Genomic DNA, 17,260 nt, shown 5'->3' on the forward strand with positions numbered 1-17,260 from the left:
CTAATTTCATCCTCATAGTTTCCTACCAAGTGCCTTAAACACGTACTGTATCTTGTGCTACCCACTCCCCCAATATATAAATATGTGCCAAAGCCAATAAAATTCACAATTGTAATCACTGCTATCATCTAATAAAATGGTTGTTATATTGAACACATATTTTACTACATTATACCTAGAAATAATCCTCAAATTATGCTAAAATATACCTCAAAAAATCAAAATCAAATCAAATGAAATTTGATTACCTGTTGATAATCCTCAAATTTTACTATAATGTACCAATTAATCTTTGTCAAATTTTCTTACAATGTACCTGTTAACATTTCTCAATTTTGCTAGAAATTACCTACTTAAAATTATCTGTTAGATTAATGACCTGCCTAAAACGCTGTGCATGTTACTGGCTTTACAAGAATGTAAAAACCTCAACGCTATGTACTCTCATAAACCCAATGTATCTTCTTGTATATAAATAAATAAATAGGTAATTACACTTAGGTAATAGCACTTAAGTAACTACACTTAGGTAATTACACTTAGGTAATAAACCTTAAGTAACTGCACTTAGGTAATTACACTTAGGTAACTACACTTCGATAGTAACACTTAGGTAACTACACTTAGGTAATTACACGTAGGTAAATACACTTAGGAGACATGATCATCACATACAAAATTCTCAGGGGGAATTAACAGGGTAGACAAGGATGGACTATTTAACACAGGTGGTACACCCACAAGGGGACACAGGTGGAGGCTGAGTACCCAAATGAGCCACAGAGACATTATAAAAAGAACTTTTTCAGTGTTAAAGTAGTTAGTAAAGTGGAGACAGACTCCATACACAGTTTCAAATGAAGATATAGAGTCTAATAGGCTCAGGAACCTGTACACCAGTTGACGGTTGAGAGGCGGGACCAAAGAGCCAAAGCTCAACCCCGACAAGCACAATTAGATGAGAATTTAGGGAAATACAGTACAATACATCCCCAAAATACACCGACATGTAGGAACGCACAAAGCACTATAGACCGTGGTCGGATTAGAGGGGTAAACTGTTATATATTTATATAAACATATATTTATTATATGGTATACGTGTATATATCACAATATGCATTAAAAGTAAACGCCGAATATATAATATTAACATAAAATGAGCTTAATACACCGGTTTGGCCTTAGGTTTATGAGCTTTTTATCCCCCTAAATAAAATCAGTGGTCGAATCGTCTTGTGTTAAGCTGGTATTCGTGTGTACGAACTGACGGTATCCGAACCCTTCACATGTGAGTGGTCTGGGAGTCGAGCTGGACGCCACGACGCCACCATCATCATCATCTAACACTTGACAAGATGTCCAGGCACACAGACGGCGTTTAATTGAATCCCGAGGAAGGTGAAGAGAGAGAGAGAAGGAGTGTTGTAGGAGGTCCACCAGCCTCCTCTATCAAGAGACGCCCAGCATCACTATAGGTATACACTCGGAGTTTACCTCACTTGATTTGGGTTTACCTGAGAGTCACTGACCCTAGAGCCTCCACCAGGATAGGAAGCCGGACCCATCTCCCTTAATTGCCTTTGATGATCTTTTCCAGCTGTATCTTTAAAGAAAGTTTATCCGAGTTTACCTCACTTGATCTGAGTTTACCTGAGAGCCACTGACCCTAGTAGCCTCCACGAAGACAGGAAGCCTGACCCATCTCCCTTCATTGGATTTGATGATCTTTTTCCAGCTGTATCTTTAAAGTTAATTAAATTTGGCTTGGGCGGGTAGGCGGTTCCATAGGTTAATAATCCTGTTAATAATGATGATGTGTTATTTTTTTTTAAACTATATCAAAGTGACTTGTATCCAAACTACTCACTATAATTACTGTAAGAGAAGCATGATATTTAGCCATAAGTGCTGAAGTAAATGAATCGAGTTGCGAAGAAGTGGTCGGTAAAGTTTGTGACAGCCTTATCCTTCAAAGGATAAAACGATATCCTTTATCCATTTTGCCTTCAAAAATATTTATTGGCCATTTAGTGTTGATTCTGTTAGTGCAGTGTCTGAAACATGATTACTGTATATGGAATATCTTGTATAGTCTGAGGCATATTAACATTTGTTTGAACAATATGTCCTTGCCAAGTTATAAGAATTGTGGATTAGTTGGATAAGGCCCATGGGTATTTTTTTGGGTGTTTCACTTGAATTGTTGGCATATTGCTGTGACCTTAATCCTATATCCAATTAGTGCGGGCTCCCGTGGGCCTATGTACAATGTATCCACAAGCCTAAGGTTGGGTGACATTTCATTATTCAGACAATTCTTAACTACTGAGATGATGATAGTATAATAATAATAATTCTTTATTTAGGTAAAAGTACATAGTACATACTAAACGAGTTACAAGCCGAATGTTGGATTTCTAGATGGAGCTAGTATATACTATGCCTAATCCATCCTTTAGCCATAAATGGCTAATCGATCCTCCTACAAGACAGTATTGTGCATATAACAAGAGGGTAAATTGTATAATGTACCTATAACAGGGACTTTCCCCAAATAAAATGGTAAACGACTTGTTTTATTGAAGGATGGGTTGAAGAAAACGCTAGTTTTACTGTTAATATAGTCAGCTCTCAAAGTCATAGATTTGCTGAATAGTTCTATGTTTATCAAGAGCATACGGAAAAACTAAATATATAGTCATATTGGATGGCATGGTGTGTGGATACATGAACATAATAATAATAAATTTGTATATAAAAAGTAAATGGAGCTAATGCCAAGATTTTGCATTTAGAATAGCCTTGGTACAGTGATGGGTGATTGCTGGTCATAGGACATGGGTGCCTAAAAAAGTGTATTGTGCTTACACCTTTCAATAAAACTTAACCAGAAAAATCTTGGAAATGCAGATGAAAAGTCACAATAACGTGGCTGTAAAATGTTGACCAAACCACACACTAGAAATTGATGAGACGACGACTGTTTCGGTTCATCCTGGACCATTATCACAATCGACTTGATAATGGTCCAGAACGGACCATTGGAGATTTTAATGGTCAGCACTTCCCAAGAAATTTGTTATCCAATATGAGCCGGAAAAATTTGTCAAACAATATGAAATGAAAACACCTGACACATCCTAGTACTATGTCTTTTGATTATCAGATTTTAATGCTCAGTTGTTTTTTTATCATTTAACCACCATTCATTGAAATATATTAGAATACCAGTCATTTGTAATTATCTGTCTTGTATACCCTTGAGTGCTAGTCTCCAGACAGTCATGGGCTGAACATCCAGGAACCAGGTCTGGTATTCTAGGAGTGTTGCCTAATATGGAATTGAAGGTTTATAATATAGTCCATAATATACATTGTTGTACTGTACTGTTAGAATTCCCTTAAAAGTGGGTAGGTAATATGTTTTGCCGTCTGGAGACCGGCACTTGGTTGACTACCTGCCTGATGGGGTTCTGGGAGTTCTTCTACTCCCCAAGCCCGGCCCGAGGCCACATTTAGCTTGATGACAAATCTCAGAACGTCACTGTTATTTGTTAATATCTCCAATGGTATTGCATGTTCATCATCTATTACAATGTAATTTTCTAGAACAGTTTCCTCTTTAGATTCATTCGATAAATTTTTCAATAAACTTAATATAATTGGTTTTTAGTCCACTGAGAACATCAATAACTTTCTTGAGTGGCCAGAAATAGGTAATTTTATGCTACAGTATTTGTTAGATTTGATAAAGCCTTGCAAGGAAATGTCGTCTACAAATAATATCTACTCTAATCTTGGTATTTCTCTCTGTCGTTGTCTCTATAAGCACACGCAGAAACTCCAGTAAACTTAATTTATTTTTTCCACTTCCAGATAAGCAAGATGGACGGGGAATTGCTGATGGAAGTACCTCAGAACTTGCAGATGCTTGTTCGTCTGGTGGTACGTGGTTTCTACACCACTGAAGACGTCCTCATTATTGACATGCTTGTCAGAAATTTTTGTGAGTTGTGCTTGCTACTGAATGAATGTTTGTAAAAATGTTGTATGTTTAAATTTCTGAATCTCAAAGTTTCACTTTGACCTATCATTTTCACAATCAGTTCACAGTACTGTACAGTACAATATACAGTTTATAATATACAATATACAATGTACAGTTTTTTTGTTTGGCTACATATTTTAAAGTTTGAACTAATTACTTTTTAGGTTGAATAAGCCACTATAGGAGTGTTAATCCAAAGGTGGTGGCAAATCAGACACACACATTCTGCACAACCTAACCTGATAGTGCATGAACTTTGAAAATAAAAGATACTTTTTGTTTGGTTTTAGGTGTAGAAACCCAATAAAAATGTTATATGGTTACCTCTGTAATTCATTGTACTGTGTACTCTTTTCTTTGTTGGACTTTTTAGCAAACCTCTTCAATTGAAACAAATTCTGTTAAATTTTTTGCTATTTTTATAGAAAACATTTATTAAATGTACATTTATCTGAGAGGGGAGATGTTGGTAGCTCTTCGAACCTTAAGCACTAGTCAAGGTAGTGCTTATGTTAAAATAAAATAAAATAAAATTAAAATAAAATATTTTTGTTATTGTTATATTGTTAAAATAAAATTATGGCTTTAGGTAAATTCACTAGGCCCCTCTAACCACCTAAGTGACTGAAAGTGATCACTTCCCAGGTATGAGTGAAGAGGATCTATGCGAATTACTTAAATTTGACCGCAAGATGCTGCGGCAACGCATCAACACGCTACGTGCTGATAAATTTATCCAAGCAAGAATGAAGATGGTGACACTGGAGGATAACAAGACACAAAAAGAGCAGTACTACTTCATAGATTACAAGGTACAGTATGTACACAATATATGGCATAGCACACAATGGCTTCTTATACTGTATGTGGAATTTCCTTGATACATAGACACTACTGTTTATATCATAAAGATGTGCCTATAATTATATTGCACCAGATGGCACCATGGATACCCCAACCCGGCCTCTTCATATTCTATCTTGACCGGCTGCAGGTTATGTGGGGTAAACGGGGAGAAGAACTTTCGGTAAGGTGGCTTGTGTTAAATACTTAGGAAATTGGTATGTGCTACATAACCAAATACCTCTGGTCACCAGTTATGTTATCTATGCCTGGTCGGTTCATGCTTTTGACTGGGGGCAATTCTCCTCCTTGAATTTCTCTACTACTGTACTTTTAAGTCTCCTTAATACAGCATGTCCTTGATTATCCAGACCAATTAATATCAATGGATGTCTTGATTTTTTTTAACATAAAATCACAAGCGAGACTTTTTTTCTTATTCGGTATTTTAAGATGTGCTGACAATATCTACAATAGTGTTTTAATAGGAATGAACCAATTTGTGTGTAGGAAACCAATACAGTTTTAGTGGTAATTAGTATAAATAACCTTGCAGACAGTTAGATTCTGGTTCTGGCTTCTGGAAGGCTAGGGTGGATCTTAAAAGTGTAATACTTGGCAGTATCGGTGCTTTAACCTTGGGAGGATGGTTTTATTATGTTCCTCACCTGATTTTTGTTATGTAGTCGAGTAAAAAATCAGTTTACCTTATAATGATTGTGCACCTATCATTGTCTTGATGATTCCAAGATCTTGATGATTATGATGTCATAATTTACTTACTTATTTTAATATGGATTAGTGATTTTTCTGTATTTTTCAGAGCTTCGTCAATGTAGTAAAGTACAAATTAGATCATATTAGAAAAAAGCTAGAGATGAAGGAACGTGACCAGACAAGCCGAGCATCCTTTATTTGTCACTACTGCCAACGATCCTACACAGATCTTGAGGTACAGTATACAGTATTGATATACATATTGAAGACAATGTTTACCCAGTTACATTATCATGTTAACAAGTGTGTTTTTTTCCAAGATTTCCTTTAGAAGTATGAGTGGTATGGTACATGCTCTGCATTTAAAGTATATATGCATCAGAAAACTCTTGATCCTTGAAGGATTTGAATCCGGTCAGTTAGGGCCTCCATGCCTCTTGGCGTGTCCAGTACTATGACCATTCAGTTACACTGAGTATAACGCAGTTACTCGGTGACTGTACAGAAGTATTTGGAAGCTGTCTGACTTTTACCCCAATAGCTGACAGCGCTTGTGACTATTTCAGGCACAGATATTTCATAAAATTACTTCATGTCCCCAAGCATTGTCTTGGGGAAGATTCAAGCATGTCGTATAAAGGATATATATGTATATACAGTCTATATTTTATGCTCATATTTATATATACATATACAGTACAGTATTTACCTAATTTCTCCTTACTCATTCTTCTGTACTGTAATGTTTGAATTTCAGTGGTCACTTTGTAATCTGGAAAGAAATCTAACCCAGTATTGTATATCAGTGCTGTACATATTTATGTAGTATGAATGACAATCACACTATCAGGGATTTGTGGGCAGCCCGGTTACCCATTAACATATCGGGATTACTTCCGATGTGTATATGGTACGTTTTTTTCTCTCCAGTATGCTGGTACTGTATACCATTGTTAGAGGCAGGCAGCTGGCTGCTACTATCAAGGTTTCCCTATCTGACTGCAATACTGCCTGCCAGTTACACTTGCAGTGACTGGCCGGTCCCAATGATGCCTCGCCTCACTGACCTAGTGGCAAATACATCAACCACTGTGCCATGCCCACATATGATAAACTTGTATATATATTTTATACTCAAACTAAACAATAGTACAGTATTTAATAAGATTGCAGATGATAATAAATGATTACAATCAATTAAGACTCATGTGTACTGTGCAAAAAGCAATGCAAATATTTGTTCCAAATAGTCATTATGACATGGGTGAAAAGTGGATTATGGTGACTTTAAGGTACCTATGAATAGCACTTTGTAAGCATGTTTAAGGGTCAATTTAATGTGTGACAAGATAATTTGTGCCAGGGTCAAAGGAATCCTCTGCTGGTTACATGAAGAGTTTGCCTCAGTGAGAGAAGTGATCTCTCTCTCTAGAATCTACTACTTTTCATGATGATTCTATAATTGTGGCTTTCCCTAGTTTTTTTTGTCGTCATCATTAGTGTTGAAGAAATATATACAGTATATTTATTATTTATATTTAATAATGTTGATATATTAATAATAAATAATAATGCAGATATTTCATTTAAATAGGCTGATCAGCTGCTTGACATATTAACTGGTCAACTATTATGCATCATTTGCAAGCAAGAAGTACAAGAAGATATGTCAGGAATGCCACGGCATGACACCCGTTTACTGCTCTCAAAATTTAACGAACAAATGGAGCCTCTCTTTAATCTTTTGCGTGAGGTAGGAAGCTAACGAGTTTTATTCTCAATTCCAATTGTGGCTCTAATTTAATATATATTTTTGGACTTTTAAAAAAATGTTGTGTGTTCCTACTTGATATCAATGTGTAACATTATTAAAAGGAGTTTTCCTTGTTATGTACTTCTACAACATATTTCTTTCCTTTTGTAAGGAAAGAAATATGTTATCCTCAATTCCAATTGCGGCTCTAATTTAATAAATATTTTTGGACTTTTAAAAAAATGTTGTGTGTTCCTACTTGATATCAATGTGTAACATTTATTAAAAGGAGTTTTCCTTGCTATGTACTTCTACAGCATATTTCTTTCCTTTTGTCTATCCACTTGGACTAGTTCGTACAGCAACGGCCTTGTATCTTGCAGGGTCGGCGTTCGATTCTTGATAGTCCAAGGGGCTGGGCACCGTTACCTTTCCTCCATCCTCGTATTCCAGCTCCTTTTCACATCCTTTTCACGTGCTATATACTGTAGTCATACTGGCTTAGCACTTTCTTGATAATTATCTTGCCTATCCTGTACTTTAAAAAGGTCCTGTAGAGTACATAGATGTACTCTACAGGACTATTCTTCATGACCATTCTCCAATGAGCTGATGGCAAGGGAGAAATGAAGACATAACAAAGCAAATTTTATTTTCATTGATAAAAGTTTATTATGGGTTGGGAAGTTAATTTTTTTTTACAATATGACTCGAGTAGCCTAATTGTATTTTTTTTTATTTCAGGTCGAAAATATCAAATTAGCTGCCAAATTCTCAGAACCTCAACCCAAAGACTTTAGTGACCTTAAGAAACCAGGGTAAGTATTTATCATCTTGCTTAAAGTTTTGAGTCAGACAACAGGAAGCCTACACTCATGCTGGGGAGCCGGTCGGCCGAGCGGACAGCACGCTGGACTTGTGATCCGGTGGTCCTGGGTTCAATCCCAGGCACCGGCGAGAAACAATGGGCAGAGTTTCTTTCACCCTATGCCCCTGTTACCTAGCAGTAAAATAGGTACCTGGGTGTTAGTCAGCTGTCACAGGCTGCTTCCTGGGTGTGGAGGCCTGGTCGAGGACCGGGCCTCGGGGACACTAAAAAGCCCCGAAATCATCTCAAGATAACCTCAAGAAGCCTTGTTCTCTCCAGACTTGGCAGCCAGAGTCTGGAGATACAACCAGTTAATGTTCCATATTCTTTCCAGTCACCCTCCACTTTCTTTTTTCACATGGATCCCTTTCATTTTGCTTTAATATGTAATTTATTAAGTAACGTTTTCACTAATGGCATTTGTTTATTTTATATGAAGATGTTTCAATTTCTAAAGAAAATGGAGGAGACTCCATGCTACACTCGGAAGTTATGAAATACAATAAGTTCATGAGAGGGTAGCCAACTACAATCTAGCCCAAACTCCGAAGAGGCCAACCTGTCGTCCAAAAATTATATCGGTAGTTACTATGAATGGATGTAGAAAAATATAGACTGGAGAAAACAAAAATATGAATTCGTTTTGCTTACTTTTCGAATATGAAATGACATAAAGATGGAACAGAGCCACCATAAACCTAACTTAACCTGTTGCAGGCCCTACTACATAAAGAGTGGGAATTTGGTGATGTTTATAATAGCAAAACATTTTTTTTATTTCACAGTCAAATGCGGTCCATAAAAACCTTGAACCAAGGAAGTGATTCGGGTCGTGCATGGTCTGGAGATGCCACCAAAAAGTCTGGATTTCAGGTCTGTATTGTACATACTGTTTCCTAGATATCAAGGTGTTTGATATCAGCTTGATATTGGAATGTTTTTAATAGTTTCTGAAATATGCAAAGTTGTTGCTCTGTAAGGCAAAGAATCTTCTGGCCCCATCATGGGTGAAAGCTTAGTCAGGTAGGGTAACAATATGCATTTGCATAATGAGCATTGTTTTAAATTGTCCCTGCCAGGCCATATTGATGCTAGCGAGATACTTAAGAATTCTCATTCCAGCTCAGAATGACATTCCAAAAACTCGGCTATTTTGAACACTAATTAGCAACCCAAGATGCCTCGGTTAGTAATGAAGATCGATATTCAGTTGACTGATTTGGCTTTAGTCTTTGGATATTGTTTTGTTTTCACTAGGCTCTTGCTATCAATGGGCATTTCTCATGTGCATGAAATAAACCTTGCTCCCGTGTCTCCAGATTTAACTGATTAATGTATTGGTTATTTTTCTATGTTCAAGTTTGGTTTGTTTATTCATTTCAGCAGTGGGCCTTCTGTTGAGACTTAAGCTACATTTATCAGGGCTTTGCTCCCTAGTCAATAATCATAGGTGTTTGGGGTGTTGTACAAGTGCCGCCAGCATAACGGCACCCTTGTGTGGAGGGAGGGTAAGGGGAAGAAGGTGCTGTTATACAAGCAGTCTACATTTGAGGCTGCTGCTAAGTGCAATGAATCTTAAATACCTGTTATATATCATAATTGTAGGATAGTGTAGAAGATAAACAAGCTTATATCATTAGAGGATGATCTGGGCCTTTGGGTGAACTTTATCCCCAAGCCTTTGTATCAAAGTTGGAAGGGCTCTGCTACAAACTCGCAGATGGGTGTTTCCCAACTTTCACTATCGCACAAACATTTCTGCTGTCCTCTCGTGTGAGTGACATGGAAAGATTATAAATGATGATTAAGAAGCTGATCATGTACAAGCAACATACAGCACCTCATTGGCCAACTTGTGAACCACAAATTCACAAGGTCAAATATTTCCAGTATATTCCATCTTAGAAAAGATAGATACTTCAACAAGTTGCTTATTTGAATGGTAGATAATTGAAATTTAAAATAATCTTATCAGATAAAAATTTTTACTGTGAGAGCAAGGAAGGATTTTAATTAAAAAAGTACTGCATGTTTAACCTGGATGTGTTTACAATTCCTGTAACAAATTTACATTGCAGGTTGAAGGGTCTATTGATGTTAATATTAATGCAGAAGGCACTGGAGAAGAAACTGTTTTGGCGAAGGAGAAGCCTTTCTGGTTGTCAGATGCCAACTCGCTCATCACCACAAACATTACATCGTCAGAACCAGTTAATCCGCAGGTACTATATCTGGACTTTAATATGTAGTGTACCTGAAAAATAAGTCCTCTGTTTTGAGTTGTACTGAATGTTTGATAGTACAAATTTTGTTTATCCCAGTATTTTTGTTTTGTTTATTAACTAACACTTTTTGTTTTCTGTTGCTGTACGCAGAATGAGGTTAAAACAGCTCCATCTGTCAGCAATAACCAGCAACAGTCTGGTACTGGAGCGGATGATGTGATGATGTTGTTGCAAGCACATGAACGCAAAGCCAAGAAAGGTAGCGGCCGCAATTCTGATAGTGACTCAGATGACAGCGCTGAGGAGACTACAACCAAGAGAGCAACAAATGCCACTTCTGAAACTGCATTTGGCCCAGAGTCTAGAGGTAAGTTCTGCCTCTGTTCTGGGTACAAATATTTTGTTTCCTAGTTTTCATTGGATGACCATTATTAATGGAGCCTTTGGTATGTTCGACTGTGTACCTGTTACCACAGCTAACTGATCGTCATGTACGTACTCACTATAGCTGTACTGGTTCTCTCTTGATCCTACACTTGCCACAACCATATTGGTTCTCTTGAACCTGCACTTGCCACAGTCATACACGCTTCCTTGAACCTACACTTGCCACAGCCATACTAATTCTCTCTTAAACCTGCACTTGCCATAGCCATACTGGCTCTGTTGAACCTGCACTTGCCACAGCCATACTGATTCTCTTGAACCTGCACTTGCCACAGCCATTCTGGTTTTCTTTTGAACCTCGCGCCAAACCATCAATGGGGAGGCCTGGTCAGAGACTGGGCTCTGGGGCCTTTGATCCTGGGAACCTCCCCAAAGTAGCCACAAGGTAGGTAATCTATTACTTGACCCAGTGAAGAGTAGAAATACCGTAAAGTTACCATAGATATAGTCAAAGAAAACAGAATGAACATCAGAGGTCTGTGGCTATTCAATATCCTTCTGGCAAAATAAGAAATGTTACAAGAACAAAATTGGAAGTGTTCAGGAGAAAATTCTGCATATTCTTTTTAGAAATACCTGATCAACCAGGTTGTAGTGTATATGTGGGTGCGTGGGCTGCTCCATGCAACAGTATGTTGGACCATCACAAGTCAAGCTTGACTCCAAGCCGGGCTTGGGGAGTAGCAGTCTCAAAACCCACTGCAGGTATATGGTCGCCATAACCTACTTTTTTGTTTTTTTCCTTTTATTTTGCTGTTATGCGAGTACTCACCTAGTTGTGCTTGCGGGGGGTTGAGCTCTGGCTCTTTGGTCCCGCCACGAGTGTGGTTTTTATACTGAAAGATAAACTATTCCAAGAATCTGGGCTCTGACTTACCCTGTCATTCCTTCATGGAGATGGCACCTTACCTATATACATTCATTTTCATTGTTATATTATAAATATCTTGTAGTCAACAGTGAAGTAATTAAATATAATAACAATTCAAATTGCCAAGCTCACAATTAGCTTTTGGGCAAAACTGGAGTTGCATTACAGTTTGGGGCACATTGTAAAAATAGAAATGATACAATACGTTTAAGACTTAAAAAAGGCAATATAATTATCAAAATAGGACAGCACTAATTAAATATAAATGTAATTGTTTCTCATGTATTGTAGCTGTTAAAATTAATGTTTATATATGTGATAAAATTTTTGTAATATTAAAATCTTGCTTCCTTAAAAATATTAAAAACAAATACAAGTGTGCAAACATTTTTATTTGTTTTGTTTATTGCACACTGATTTTTATTTGTTTCAAGGTGTGGAGGAGAATGAACTAATGGTTTCTGATGATGACGACACCGTTCCGCAAGTGAGCGTTGCTGGAGAGAAGGTAGCAATCACAGAAGTGGACAATGCCCTCATTGCTAAGATGACTCAAGAAGAGAAGAATGCGTACATGCTAATTTATCAGGATTATATTGGTTCAATAGATGACTAAATGTATTTTGCTTCATTTCAGTTTTGTTGAACATGGATTCTATAGTTGACATTTTTATAGCCGTTGTTCCAGGTACTGTTGAAAATGAGGGACATTTTAAATACTACAGAGTACTCACAACTTTGAGCTACGCATCATACCTGTAGAGGTAGACGGGATATCATTAGTACTATGCAATGCTTACCTGTTGGTGGGTAGCAGATATGGAGGTTCAGTTTGTGGACTCCTTTTCCTTGTTGGTAGTCTGGTGCAACTGCTCTCAACCCTCATCCTTTTTCATAACTGTTACTAAGATTTGAGTTGGATGGAGTAGAAGGGAAATATATGCCTGAGTCCCACCACCACCTTGTACATGTTTCACATTTTTTGCCATATTTACATTGAAGGAGTACATCAAGTTCCCTTGGATTGAGAAACCATAGAAGCTGTCGGATGGGATTGAACCCTCGTACCTGAACTCCCAGTCATACAGCTTCAATACTTTGTCATGTATCTTGTATTGTGATTTCATTGTACATGTCCCATTAGATTGTGTTTCTAGCTTACATCTGTTTCCTCTTGACAAAAACAGGCTCTTTGTCCACTTGGTGTATGATTCAATCATTTATATATAAAGTCCATTTTCTTTCTTTCCTCGGTTACATTTAATTTAACTATTTTAGCGTGTCTTGTGGAGTTAATGTGTCTCGTGAAATAGAGGAACTTAATTTCCACAATGTTCATGGAGAGGTAAGGAGTCACTGTCAGTACTGTGCTATACAGTGCCATGTGAAGGTAAGGCACCATGGTCAGTACTGTGGTGTGCAGTGCTCACAATGCTCATGGAGAGGTAAGGAATCACTGTCAGTATTGTGCTATGCAGGGCTCATGATGCCATGTAATGCACTGCAGCCCATTTGTACCTATTTTGCCCTTTCAAAATCTTTAGATCATTTGTTATAAGTTTCCCCATATTTAGATGTGCCATTAAAAATTGCACAAAAGTGAAAAGGGAAAAAAAATATTTCAAAGCTCAAATGAAAATATAAAGTATTTATAATATTTGTAATGGTTTGTATGGATCTCGACAAAATAGTGGTAATAAATCCCACAATAAAATACATGAAAACTTTTGTAATAAACTTGCAAATGTCAGTCTGACCATTGAATTTCCTCTACTGTATTACCTTGTACTATTTTTCCTGATTTTATCAGGTTCGTGATTCTAAATTAAAATGTATTATGTTTAACATGAAAGTTCCTACATGATGTGAGTAAGATAGACTACTTGGAATCTAGGCAAAGAACACAAACCTGGTTACTAACCTCCAAATGCAAATTTTGAGGAGTTTGTATAACTGTTGAATATAGCAGAACACTTCTTAACAGATTGCTGGATATTGATCTAACCTGGAGATTTCAGTCTACCAAGTTCAGAGAGGAAAATAAGAGATAGAGTGTACAGGAAACCAATTAAACTAAATGAAAGCCTACCTGTTTTGCTCCATTTTGAACTGGGTAGATTGAAATCTTCAAGTTAGATCAATATATAGCAGTGTTCTGTTAAGTTCAGTATGTGAATTCCTCAAACATCGCTCCTGGAAGTTTGTATATTTAAATAATAATGTTTTTGTTTTTTTTACCCAGATTCCAAGTAGCCTATCTTAACTTCATCATCAGTGGAATTTAACAGTAAACAGCATGCAAAACCTGAACAAATCCACAAGGGCCGTGACGAGGATTCGAACCTGCGTCCAAGAGCATCCCAGACACTGCCTTAATCGACTGAGCTACGACATGGTCAAAAGGAGTTGAAACCAAAGTTCTACTAAACTTACTGGAAAGTAATGAAATTCTTTACAAGCACAATCATCACCAAGCGGGCGGCTTGTGGATTTGTTCATTTGATGCATCAAGCAATTGTGATTTCTGTGTGTAATGCAAGACCTCTTTTATATCAACCTACTTATTCATGTATATTTACTCGATCCCATCTATGTAAATTATATTCTGATATCAAGATTTCACCATCCATGTAATCTTGAATATGAGTTAATGTGGATGATTTAAAGATTGCTATCCTTTGAGTGTGGGGAAATGGAATAATGGGGAAGAAGTGGTGGAGACTGAACTATGAGAGCAGCCTGTCTCCTCTCCAGTTGTTACGTTATAAAAATTATACAATGACACCTCGACTTATGATCTGTCAACTTACGAATTTTTCGAGTTATGACATAAATTTCATTGGAAAATGTGACTCAACTTACGACCGTGTCGTCGACTAACAATCTTTGTTCATACACGTTTCGATCAACCGAGCACGTGTTCCTGTTGGCACAGCCAACCCAGCCTCAGTTTACCAGAGCCGCCCGCTTAGTGACGAATGCGCTTGTAAAGAATTTAATTATTTTTGTGCTTTTTTTTTTTTAACATAAAAGTAATTACTGTATTATATATCATGCCATGGGTCCCAAGAAAGTCAGTGGTAAGGTTCAACCTAAGAAAACACATGAGGATGACTATAGAGGAAAAAACAAGAGATCATTTGTAAACATGAAAATGGTATGAGGGTTGGTAATGTAGAGTAGAGGAAGTCCCTTCCTCATTTATTAAGAAAATGTGTGCAGTATGAGAAGAATTGCAAAGTTTTGCTGAAAAGTGTCACCCAAATCAAGCTGTAACAGGCCATTGTGTTAACCTTTTTAATGACAATGTGATGTCTCACTTCAAACAAGTGTTGCAACATAGGGGAAAAACAAGTGTTGCTAGACAAGTTTTTAATGAGAAAAACAAGCAGTGAGCCACAAGCAGGTCCTAGTGGTATGCAGGCAAAATGTAGGAGAGAGAGTACCCCAGAAAAGTCATCACTGCCTGATGTTTTAATGGAAGGGGACTTCCCTTCCAAAGACTAACACCTCTCCTTCCCCCCTTCTCACCGTCTTCCATAAGCCAACACGAGTCCTCATTCAAGGTAAGATATACATACTGTATTGTAGTGTTATTTGGTATAGAATGTATTTTTAAGTTAATATTTTTTGGGGGTGTGGAATGGATTAATTCAATTTACATTGTTTCCTTATGGGAAAATTCGTTTCAACTTAGGAATTTTCGACTTACGACCCGTCTCTGGGAATGGATTAAATTTGTAAGTCGAGGCCCCACTGAATACTAAATTGCTCAACCCTAACCTAACCTATGGGCCCAGGCATGGAAAATATAACAGCCTGTCAATTTAGCTATGATTTATAGTACATATTTTGATGTTGGGAATTTTTACATCATAATACGATGTATTATTTGAGAGAACAGGTTGCCCTACAGGTGCATCATCACCGTCATTAGAGGGGCACAGTGAGGGAAGTGAAGTGAGACAGAAAAGCTTTTATGAGTGAGTTACCACTTAGGTCAGTCAGGACCTATACCGTTTCTAATATTCGTCAATAATCTGAGATGCCAATTTAATAAGAAAAGTTAAGAAAAAGGAAGACTTTGACATTGTATGAGGATCAAGACATGTATCAGTGGATAGCTATGAAGATAGGAGCAGAACAAGGAATGAATACACCCGAATTAGGAAAGAAGCCGAGAGGCAATTTGAAAATGACATTGCTGCAAAAGCTAAGGAACAACCAAAGCTGTTTTATAGCCACATAAGAAGAAAAACAACAATGAGAGACCATATACTCGAATTGAAGAAACAAGGAAGAGCTCTTGCAGAGAATGAGATATATGAGGAACTTGACAAAAGATTTCAGAAAGTCTTTTCATTAGAACCATCATGGATACCTAGGTTGCAAGATGAAAGGCCAGAGGAAATACTGGATGGTATTGTAATTATAATGGAAGCAGTGAAGACATCCTGGGGGAGCTACATATGACAAAATCAATGGATCCAGACCTAATCTCACCATGGCTGCTAAGGGAGGCTGCAGAAGTACTCTGCTACCTGTATTACCAATAATACCTCAAATCTTTAATAAAACCCTTTAGACAGGAAGGCTCACAGATGTCTGGAAAAGGCAAATGTAGTCCGAATATTCTAAAAAGGGAATAGAAAGGAGGCATTAAACAATGACCAGTGTCATTGACAAGTACATGTATTCCTTGTAAAGTGCTGGAGAAAGTAATCTGGTCGAGAATGGTGGAGCATCTTGAGAGGATCAACTTTGTGACAAAAAAATCAGCATGTATTTAATTTAAAAATGGAAAAGTGTACCTGACAAACCTGATTAAGTTTCATGATAAGGTTACTAAAATGAGACGGGAAAAAGGTTGGGTAAACAATTTTTCTAGACTGTCAAAAGGCTTTTGACACTTTCCCATGAAAGACTGTTGTACAAGATGGAGAAGAGAGTATCTGAAGGTCAGAAAATAGTCACAGAGAGAGAGGTGGGTTCAAGCTGGATCCCACAAGGCTCGTCCTTGGACCACTGTTATTACTCATTTATGTGAGCGACCTACCCGCTGGAGTGAGCTTAGACATGTCATTGTTTGCAAATGATGCAAAGCTGATGAGGAACACGAAAACAGATGAGAAGTACAGAAAGTTACCGCAAGGTGAGGCCTTGACAAACTCCAGAAGTGGTCAGACAAATGCAACCCGTTCTCGCAAATTTAATAAGTCAATATTGACTTATTAAATATGTGCATAGGTGACATACTTAACATAATAGATACCCTTAAAAAGATTCATAGAAAACACCGACCTTACCTAACCTTTTTAGTATCTTAAGATAAGCATCTTATTGCTTCGAATATACAATTATTACCTAACCTATAATAGGTATAGGTTAAGTAATAATTGTAATTACGAAGCAATAAGATGCTTATCTTAAGATACTAACAAGGTTAGGTAAGGTCGGTGTTTTCTATGAATCTTTTTAAGGGTAT

General features: G+C 37.2%; 1 protein-coding gene across 2 annotated transcripts; it reads left to right on the top strand.

Annotated features, from left to right (window-relative positions):
* Positions 1–981: 981 nt before the first annotated feature.
* On the top strand, positions 982–13,525 carry LOC123767939 (transcription factor IIEalpha). Of its 2 annotated transcripts, XM_045758124.2 has the most exons (11): positions 982–1,053; positions 1,224–1,478; positions 3,880–4,009; positions 4,697–4,863; positions 5,718–5,846; positions 7,206–7,364; positions 8,109–8,182; positions 9,018–9,105; positions 10,311–10,454; positions 10,608–10,824; positions 12,210–13,525. In XM_045758124.2, the coding sequence occupies exons 3-11, from the start codon at positions 3,889–3,891 to the stop codon at positions 12,389–12,391; spliced, it is 1,281 nt and encodes a 426-aa protein (XP_045614080.1). In that variant the 5' UTR covers positions 982–1,053; positions 1,224–1,478; positions 3,880–3,888; the 3' UTR covers positions 12,392–13,525. The 2 variants fall into 2 exon arrangements, with proteins under 2 accessions (XP_045614080.1, XP_069162731.1); XM_069306630.1 differs by lacking the exons at positions 982–1,053; positions 1,224–1,478 and adding an exon at positions 1,766–1,775.
* Positions 13,526–17,260: the final 3,735 nt, after the last annotated feature.

This window comes from Procambarus clarkii, chromosome 58 (genome assembly GCF_040958095.1).
Source record: "Procambarus clarkii isolate CNS0578487 chromosome 58, FALCON_Pclarkii_2.0, whole genome shotgun sequence".
NCBI lineage: Eukaryota > Metazoa > Arthropoda > Malacostraca > Decapoda > Cambaridae > Procambarus > Procambarus clarkii.

Bases quoted from the DNA above. Each gene is read 5' to 3' on its own strand.
- LOC123767939 (XM_045758124.2), top strand. From the start codon at position 3,889: ATGGACGGGGAATTGCTGATGGAAGTACCTCAGAACTTGCAGATGCTT. The intron at 5,847-7,205 runs GTACAGTATACA...TCATTTAAATAG, and splicing joins GATCCTACACAGATCTTGAG to GCTGATCAGCTGCTTGACAT. The intron at 7,365-8,108 runs GTAGGAAGCTAA...TTTTTATTTCAG, and splicing joins TCTTTAATCTTTTGCGTGAG to GTCGAAAATATCAAATTAGC.